This window comes from Labrus bergylta, chromosome 24 (assembly GCF_963930695.1).
Source record: "Labrus bergylta chromosome 24, fLabBer1.1, whole genome shotgun sequence".
In the NCBI taxonomy this organism is placed as follows: domain Eukaryota; kingdom Metazoa; phylum Chordata; class Actinopteri; order Labriformes; family Labridae; genus Labrus; species Labrus bergylta.
This window is the reverse complement of record NC_089218.1, coordinates 620,377-630,376: the sequence shown is the minus strand read 5'-3', so window position 1 is coordinate 630,376 and position 10,000 is coordinate 620,377. Positions and strand designations below refer to the sequence as shown.

At 42.3% G+C, this 10,000-nt stretch overlaps 1 protein-coding gene across 2 annotated transcripts in view; it reads right to left on the bottom strand.

Annotated features, from left to right (window-relative positions):
* The window catches only part of LOC110000730 (protein EFR3 homolog B-like), an 18,799-nt gene that overhangs the window by 8,632 nt on the left and 167 nt on the right, over window positions 1-10,000 (bottom strand). Inside the window, exons 1-5 of one of the 2 annotated variants that reach the window (XM_065951874.1) lie at window positions 9,386-10,000; window positions 7,855-8,296; window positions 2,317-2,393; window positions 1,940-2,067; window positions 1,709-1,859 (exon numbers count right to left, since the gene is read on the bottom strand). The exon at window positions 9,386-10,000 is cut by the window's right edge and continues 167 nt beyond it. In XM_065951874.1, coding sequence (XP_065807946.1) covers window positions 1,709-1,859; window positions 1,940-2,067; window positions 2,317-2,393; window positions 7,855-8,230 — 732 coding nt within the window. In that variant the 5' untranslated portion in view covers window positions 8,231-8,296; window positions 9,386-10,000. Of the gene's footprint in view, window positions 1-1,708; window positions 1,860-1,939; window positions 2,068-2,316; window positions 2,394-3,235; window positions 3,860-7,854; window positions 8,297-9,385 lie in introns of those variants that run through there. The other variant, XM_020656074.3, reaches the window with a different exon arrangement.

Sequence of the window (10,000 nt, the reverse complement as noted above, 5' to 3'; positions counted from 1 at the left end):
GTGTGTAGGATACAGTGTGTAGGATACAGTGTGTAGTAGAGTGTGTAGGATACAGTGTGTAGTAGAGTGTGTAGTAAAGTGTGTAGTAGAGTCTGTAGTAAAATGTGTAGTAGAGTGTGTAGTAGAGTGTGTAGTAGAGTGTGTAGTAGAGTGTGTAGGATACAGTGTGTCGTAGAGTGTGTAGTAGAGTGTGTAGTAGAGTCTGTAGTAGAGTGTGCAGTAGAGTGTGCAGTAGAGTGTGTAGTATACAGTGTGTAGTAGAGTGTGTAGTAGAGTGTGTAGTAGAGTGTGCAGTAGAGTGTGTAGTATACAGTGTGTAGTAGAGTGTGTAGTAGAGTGTGCAGTAGAGTGTGCAGTAGAGTGTGTAGTAGAGTGTGCAGTAGAGTGTGTAGTAGAGTGTGCAGTAGAGTGTGCAGTAGAGTGTGTAGTAGAGTGTGCAGTAGAGTGTGTAGTAGAGTGTGCAGTAGAGTGTGCAGTAGAGTGTGTAGTAGAGTGTGTAGTATACAGTGTGTAGTAGAGTGTGTAGTAGAGTGTGTCGTAGAGTGTGTAGTAGAGTGTGCAGTAGAGTGTGTAGTACAGTGTGTAGTAGAGTGTGCAGTAGAGTGTGCAGTAGAGTGTGTAGTAGAGTGTGCAGTAGAGTGTGTAGTAGAGTGTGCAGTAGAGTGTGTAGTATACAGTGTGTAGTAGAGTGTGTAGTAGAGTGTGCAGTAGAGTGTGTAGTATACAGTGTGTAGTAGAGTGTGTAGTAGAGTGTGTCGTAGAGTGTGTAGTAGAGTGTGCAGTAGAGTGTGTAGTACAGTGTGTAGTAGAGTGTGCAGTAGAGTGTGTAGTAGAGTGTGCAGTAGAGTGTGTCGTAGAGTGTGCAGTAGAGTGTGCAGTAGAGTGTGCAGTAGAGTGTGTAGTACAGTGTGTAGTAGAGTGTGTCGTAGAGTGTGCAGTAGAGTGTGTAGTACAGTGTGTAGTAGAGTGTGTAGTACAGTGTGTAGTAGAGTGTGTAGTAGAGTGTGCAGTAGAGTGTGCAGTAGAGTGTGCAGTACAGTGTGTAGTAGAGTGTGCAGTAGAGTGTGCAGTACAGTGTGTAGTAGAGTGTGTAGTAGAGTGTGTCGTAGAGTGTGCAGTAGAGTGTGCAGTAGAGTGTGTAGTAGAGTGTGTAGTAGAGTGTGTAGCAGAGTGTGCAGTAGAGTGTGTAGTATACAGTGTGTAGTAGAGTGTGTCGTAGAGTGTGCAGTAGAGTGTGCAGTAGAGTGTGTAGTAGAGTGTGTAGTAGAGTGTGCAGTAGAGTGTGTAGCAGAGTGTGTAGTAGAGTGTGTAGCAGAGTGTGTAGTAGAGTGTGTAGTAGAGTGTGCAGTAGAGTGTGCAGTAGAGTGTGTAGTAGAGTGTGTAGTAGAGTGTTTAGGATACAGTGTGTAGTAGAGTGTGTAGTAGAGTGTGTAGTACAGTGTGCAGTAGAGTGTGTAGTAGAGTGTGCAGTAGAGTGTGCAGTAGAGTGTGTAGTAGAGTGTGTAGTAGAGTGTGTAGTAGAGTGTGTAGTAGAGTGTGTAGCAGAGTGTGTAGTAGAGTGTGTAGTAGAGTGTGCAGTAGAGTGTGTAGTAGAGTGTGCAGTAGAGTCTGTAGTAGAGTGTGCAGTAGAGTGTGTAGTACAGTGTGTAGTAGAGTGTGTAGCAGAGTGTGTAGCAGAGTGTGTAGTAGAGTGTGTAGTAGTACGTACAGAGTTGGTGGCGAGCATGTGCAGGTGTGGTTTGTCGTGTTCGAGCAGCAGACGCAGCGTGCTGAGGAAACTCTCCACCAGCAGGTTGATGCTCTGACAGTGACAGGCCAGCAGCAGCTGCTCCATCGCCTCCATCGCAATACACACATACCTGCAGAGCGCCACACGCAGGTTAAATACATGTACAGACTGTATGTGTGTGTGTGTGTGTGTGTGTGTGTGTGTACTGACCCATAGCGATGGCGGTTCAGGTCTCGGGTGAGGCGCTCCGACAGGTACGCAGCGATACGGTCAAGTTTCTCCGGAGCCGACAGAGCAAAGAACGTCAGCTTCTCCATGTTGGCCTTCACCAGACCCTCCTACACACACACACACACACACACACAGACAGACACACAGACACACACACAGACACACACACACACACACACACACACACACACACACACACACACACACACACACACACACACACACACACACACACACACACACACACACACACACACACACACACACACACACACACACACACACACACGTTTCATAATGGGGTCAGTTCATTTGTGTGTGTTTGTGTGTGTGTGTTTGTGTGTGTGTGTGTTTACCTCGGGGTCTTCTGGGAAAATATTATCGACCAGCCGCTTGTAGCGAGGCCGCAGCGCCCAGCAGCACCCACACAGACCTGCACACATCATTTCAAAATAAAAGAGCAATGAGCGTAACATCCAGCAGGGGGCAGCAGAGTGTTAACTTTGTTTTCTGTAGATTTGTCTTCATATTTGTGTCCCGTGTGTTCAGTGAGAGAGGGGTTTAGGGTTTTAGGGATTAAAGGAGACAAGAAATCCACCAATGGATACATGCCAGCTCATAACACTGAATCACTACAATACAGCAGTAATACTACGCCTTAATCCTGCAGCCTGCACCCTTACATAACATGTTTATATTGTTGCTTTTAGTCTGCACAGCGAGGAGGATGCAGGTTCAACCCCCCCTGCCCCCCCCCCCCCCACACACACACACACACACACACACACACACACACACACACCAGGATGTTAATGGATCAGATCACTCAAACATAGCACAGCGAGGAGGATGCAGGTTCAACCCCCCCCTGCCCCCCCCACACCGGGATGTTAAAGGGTCAGTTCATTCCAACATAGCACAGCGAGGACATGACATTACTGTGTTCATTGGTTTAGAAAACTGCTGCATTAACAAAGTGATTTAAAAGTCACACACACTCAGAATATTCTCTACCAGAAAACAAAAGTCTAAACAGGAAACGCTGTTATGTTTTCTTTCATTTTGCATATTTATAAACGATCACACACAGACAGACAAACTCCACCTCTGAGGTCAGAATGTCACAAATGTTTCCTTCACAATCGACACTCCCACAATCAAATCACAACTCTCTTTTTCTTATTATCAACTGTAAAATGTATAATTAATAAAAACTTTTCAAATCTAAATGCAAACATTCACTAAAACAAAAGAATAAATGTTGATATTTCTCACCGTACATGAAGACGACTCTGCAGCTCACATCCACACTGTCACCTCCATCACACACACACTTCTGTGGCTAATCCTCTGCATGCATACAAACACACACACACACCCACCCACCTCCTTTCATTCATCGTCCGTTTCAAACCTCCATGTTCACACACTGATGAAATGTCAGAGGATAACACGAGGAATGTTGTTTGGTCTTATTTTCAAATCTAACTTTTCAATTTCACTTCCTGTTTGTTAATCAGTCCACTTTGTTGTTGTTACAACAAATTTAATGCCGAGGAGAATTAATATTCTCACCAGCTCCTCTAAGCCTGAAATATTCCAGACTGTGTGTGTGTTTCTGTGACTGTGTGTGTGTGTGTGTGTGTGTCTGTGTGTGTCTGTGTGTGTCTGTGTGTGTCTGTGTGTGTTTGTGTGTGTTTAATGTGTGTGTGTGTGTGTGTGTGTGTGTGTGTGTGAGTGTGTGTGTGTCTGTGTCTTTGTGTGTGATCCGAGCCATGTGCAGCAGCTCAGCACTCTATAATCTGGATTTATTTATCATTCCAGCAGCAACAGAAAGAGAAACATATCAGAGACCTGCCGAGGCTCAAATCACTCTGCTGGAAAATATTCTGTGTTCACAGCGACAAAACAAAACTTCAGCTCCCTAACCATCAAACACCTGCATCACCTGCATCCCCTGCATCACCTGACAGTAAGTTAGAACATCACCTGTAGTAAGTTAGAACATCACCTGACAGTAAGTTAGAACATCACCTGTAGTAAGTTAGAACATCACCTGACAGTAAGTTAGAACATCACCTGACAGTAAGTTAGAACATCACCTGTAGTAAATTAGAACATCACCTGTAGTAAGTTAAAACATCACCTGTAGTAAGTTAGAACATCACCTGTAGTAAGTTAGAACATCACCTGACAGTAAGTTAGAACATCACCTGACAATAAGTTAGAACATCACCTGTAGTAAGTTAGAACATCACCTGTAGTAAGTTAGAACATCACCTGTAGTAAGTTAGAACATCACCTGACAGTAAGTTAGAACATCACCTGTAGTAAGTTAGAACATCACCTGTAGTAAGTTAGAACATCACCTGTAGTAAGTTAGAACATCACCTGACAGTAAGTTAGAACATCACCTGACAGTAAGTTAGAACATCACCTGTAGTAAGTTAAAACATCACCTGTAGTAAGTTAGAACATCACCTGACAGTAAGTTAGAACATCACCTGTAGTAAGTTAGAACATCACCTGACAGTAAGTTAGAACATCACCTGTAGTAAGTTAGAACATCACCTGACAGTAAGTTAGAACATCACCTGTAGTAAGTTAGAACATCACCTGACAGTAAGTTAGAACATCACCTGACAGTAAGTTAGAACATCACCTGTAGTAAGTTAGAACATCACCTGTAGTAAGTTAGAACATCACCTGACAGTAAGTTAGAACATCACCTGACAGTAAGTTAGAACATCACCTGTAGTAAGTTAGAACATCACCTGTAGTAAGTTAGAACATCACCTGTAGTAAGTTAGAACATCACCTGACAGTAAGTTAGAACATCACCTGACAGTAAGTTAGAACATCACCTGTAGTAAGTTAGAACATCACCTGTAGTAAGTTAGAACATCACCTGACAGTAAGTTAGAACATCACCTGACAGTAAGTTAGAACATCACCTGACAGTAAGTTAGAACATCACCTGACAGTAAGTTAGAACATCACCTGACAGTAAGTTAGAACATCACCTGACAGTAAGTTAGAACATCACCTGTAGTAAGTTAGAACATCACCTGACAGTAAGTTAGAACATCACCTGACAGTAAGTTAGAACATCACCTGTAGTAAGTTAAAACATCACCTGTAGTAATTTAGAACATCACCTGACAGTAAGTTAGAACATCACCTGTAGTAAGTTAAAACATCACCTGTAGTAACTTAGAACATCACCTGACAGTAAGTTAGAACATCACCTGTAGTAAGTTAGAACATCACCTGACAGTAAGTTAGAACATCACCTGACAGTAAGTTAGAACATCACCTGTAGTAAATTAGAACATCACCTGTAGTAAGTTAAAACATCACCTGTAGTAAGTTAGAACATCACCTGACAGTAAGTTAGAACATCACCTGTAGTAAGTTAGAACATCACCTGACAGTAAGTTAGAACATCACCTGACAATAAGTTAGAACATCACCTGTAGTAAGTTAGAACATCACCTGTAGTAAGTTAGAACATCACCTGACAGTAAGTTAGAACATCACCTGTAGTAAGTTAGAACATCACCTGTAGTAAGTTAGAACATCACCTGTAGTAAGTTAGAACATCACCTGACAGTAAGTTAGAACATCACCTGACAGTAAGTTAGAACATCACCTGTAGTAAGTTAAAACATCACCTGTAGTAAGTTAGAACATCACCTGACAGTAAGTTAGAACATCACCTGTAGTAAGTTAGAACATCACCTGACAGTAAGTTAGAACATCACCTGTAGTAAGTTAGAACATCACCTGACAGTAAGTTAGAACATCACCTGTAGTAAGTTAGAACATCACCTGACAGTAAGTTAGAACATCACCTGACAGTAAGTTAGAACATCACCTGTAGTAAGTTAGAACATCACCTGTAGTAAGTTAGAACATCACCTGACAGTAAGTTAGAACATCACCTGACAGTAAGTTAGAACATCACCTGTAGTAAGTTAGAACATCACCTGTAGTAAGTTAGAACATCACCTGTAGTAAGTTAGAACATCACCTGACAGTAAGTTAGAACATCACCTGACAGTAAGTTAGAACATCACCTGTAGTAAGTTAGAACATCACCTGTAGTAAGTTAGAACATCACCTGACAGTAAGTTAGAACATCACCTGACAGTAAGTTAGAACATCACCTGTAGTAATTTAGAACATCACCTGACAGTAAGTTAGAACATCACCTGACAGTAAGTTAGAACATCACCTGACAGTAAGTTAGAACATCACCTGTAGTAAGTTAGAACATCACCTGACAGTAAGTTAGAACATCACCTGACAGTAAGTTAGAACATCACCTGTAGTAAGTTAAAACATCACCTGTAGTAAGTTAGAACATCACCTGACAGTAAGTTAGAACATCACCTGTAGTAAGTTAGAACATCACCTGACAGTAAGTTAGAACATCACCTGTAGTAAGTTAGAACATCACCTGACAGTAAGTTAGAACATCACCTGACAGTAAGTTAGAACATCACCTGACAATAAGTTAGAACATCACCTGACAGTAAGTTAGAACATCACCTGACAATAAGTTAGAACATCACCTGTAGTAAGTTAGAACATCACCTGACAGTAAGTTAGAACATCACCTGACAGTAAGTTAGAACATCACCTGACAGTAAGTTAGAACATCACCTGACAATAAGTTAGAACATCACCTGACAGTAAGTTAGAACATCACCTGACAATAAGTTAGAACATCACCTGTAGTAAGTTAGAACATCACCTGACAATAAGTTAGAACATCACCTGACAGTAAGTTAGAACATCACCTGACAGTAAGTTAGAACATCACCTGTAGTAAGTTAAAACATCACCTGCAGTAAGTTAGAACATCACCTGACAATAAGTTAGAACATCACCTGTAGTAAGTTAGAACATCACCTGACAGTAAGTTAGAACATCACCTGTAGTAAGTTAGAACATCACCTGACAGTAAGTTAGAACATCACCTGTAGTAAGTTAGAACATCACCTGTAGTAAGTTAGAACATCACCTGACAGTAAGTTAGAACATCACCTGACAGTAAGTTAGAACATCACCTGTAGTAAGTTAGAACATCACCTGTAGTAAGTTAGAACATCACCTGACAGTAAGTTAGAACATCACCTGTAGTAAGTTAAAACATCACCTGACAGTAAGTTAGAACATCACCTGTAGTAAGTTAGAACATCACCTGTAGTAAGTTAGAACATCACCTGACAATAAGTTAGAACATCACCTGACAGTAAGTTAGAACATCACCTGACAATAAGTTAGAACATCACCTGTAGTAAGTTAGAACATCACCTGACAATAAGTTAGAACATCACCTGTAGTAAGTTAGAACATCACCTGACAATAAGTTAGAACATCACCTGACAGTAAGTTAGAACATCACCTGACAGTAAGTTAGAACATCACCTGACAATAAGTTAGAACATCACCTGTAGTAAGTTAGAACATCACCTGTAGTAAGTTAGAACATCACCTGACAGTAAGTTAGAACATCACCTGACAGTAAGTTAGAACATCACCTGACAATAAGTTAGAACATCACCTGACAGTAAGTTAGAACATCACCTGACAATAAGTTAGAACATCACCTGTAGTAAGTTAGAACATCACCTGTAATAAGTTAGAACATCACCTGACAATAAGTTATACCATCACCTGTAGTAAGTTAGAACATCACCTGACAATAAGTTATACCATCACCTGCATCACCTTGTAGCAGGTTTGACAAGGTTTTATTTGGGGCGGCAGTCAGAGTCAACTCTGACAAATAAAAATTTAATGCAAACAAAAAATAGTCAAGTTATAAGTCATAAGTTATAACCTGCAGTACATTTTGGGATCATTAAAAAAAGTCAGAGTGATACCTCCTGGTGTTTGGTGGTCCAGCACAGAGCAGCAGTCCTGCAGCAGCCTCCGAGGAGCCTGAGATACGGTCGACATGGCAACGGACCTCGGCAGCGACATCCCTCTGGGTAAACTGGGTAAACTGGGTACGGTGATGCCTCGTGGTAAACTGGGCATGCTGGGAAAACTGGGAACAGTGATGCCCCTAGGCAGGCTGGGAAAACTGGGCACCGTGATGCCGCGGGGTAGACTGGGCATGCTGGGAAAACTGGGCATGCTAGGCATGGTGAGGCCTCGGGGTAAACTGGGCAGACTGGGAGTGCTGACACCCCTGAACAAGGAGGGCATGGTCATCCCCCGCTGCATGCTGGGAAACCTAGGAAGAGTCCCCGGCATCTCGATGCTGACAGGAAGACCGAAAAGCTGAGGCACGGAGCGATGGAAGGTGCAGGTCGCCGCGTCCTGGAGAGAAGGAATGAAGGAGGTGAAAGTAGAAAATCAGGATTAGATTGAGAAACCTTTTCTCCACCTCCTGCCTCCAAACACGCCGCTGAGTCTTAACCCCTTCATCTGGGAGCCGGCAGGTACTCAGCGCTCGGGGAGGGATTCAAAGTTTGTACAGTTACTGCTCGGAGCAAAAGTTTCACACACTTTTCTTAAATCCTTCTGATTCTCATCCAGACATTTTCTTGCGTTTATTTGAGGTCAGGCCGCGGTGGCAGCAGGCAAAGTAAGTCAACCCAGACTCCCCTCTCCCCAGAGACGATTTCCAGATCCTCCTGGGGGATTCTGATGCATTTCAACACCACTTTGTGGCCTCACTTTGGCCTAGCCTTTCTGATTCTCCCCAAGCTTACAGCTCAGTGTCTGATGGGATTTACTGTTTTAGAATCTAATGTAAGAACACCTGCTCTGCAGAGGAGCTGAAGACTTTTGATTATTCTTTAAGTCTTTATTCCTATAAACTAGTGTTTGACAATCTGAAGCACATCAACATGTCACCAAACTAAAGTGTTTCTGTTCTTTTATCACACCCTCGTTCTTAGAGGAAAAACACCGCTTTCACTTTAACATGAACAAATGTTCAAACAGAGCGTCAACTCTTCATTCATTCGCTGCGTTTTCTTTGACTCATTGAAATTATTTTCATGTTTTTACAATAAGAGGATTTAAAGGTTTTCTCAGAACACGTGTCCCTCTGAGCGCCGGCTCGTTGTGACGTCTCGCTGTTTCCACAACTTTGACAAATCAGCTGATGAATGCAGAATTAAAACAATCATCATCAGTTATTTCTAAATAAAAGATTCAAATGAGCTCAAGCAGTGAAATCCTGCTTCAACATGCATCAAGAACATAATCATGTATTAGTTTGTAGAACATGAGGACAGTAAATATGTTCAACCTGCAAACATCGGCAGCTGTCAGATAAATAAAGGTGCAACACTTTTTCCTTATGAAGGTTCAAATAAAATGCTGACACTGAAGTTTAGGATGAATTCTTAAACATGGCAGTAAAGGTCAGTGTGTGTGTGTGTGTGTGTGAGCTCCTACCTGCTCGACTCCAGCGCTGCTCTCTTACAGCTGATTCTCTGACACACACACACAGACAGCTGCTTATGTAACATCAGCTCAGCTCGTACTGTCCTGTACACTTCTGATCACTGATCAATACATGCCATCCATAGACCTCCGAGCCATGTGTGACATCACAGCACACGTCGGAGCAGCTTCATTTACCTCTAAATGTAAACATGCTCCTTTACGTCTCAGAAAAGAAAAGGTCAAATGTAACGTTGTAAGAGATGTCAGTGATGAACTTTTGATCACTAACAGAGTGAACTCATCAGAGTGGAGGCTGAGGCTGTGATGTGTCAAACATGTCATCACAGAGGAAAACAAACACTGACAGCTGTGGTGAGGAAGGAGCTCCCCCTGCTGGCTGCTACAGGTCATTACCATTTAAACATCTCAGAGTATGAGTCTGATCTGTACCTGTACGAGTCTCACCTGCAGACGTCCACTCGGAGCTCAAACTTCATGATGACATCGCTCAGAGCTTCCTGCTGCTCAGAGACAAACTTTGATAAACTTTAACATGATGATAATATCTGACAACAAAGGTCACAGGGGACTACACCTATTTCATTTTGTTTAAATGTTGTTGAG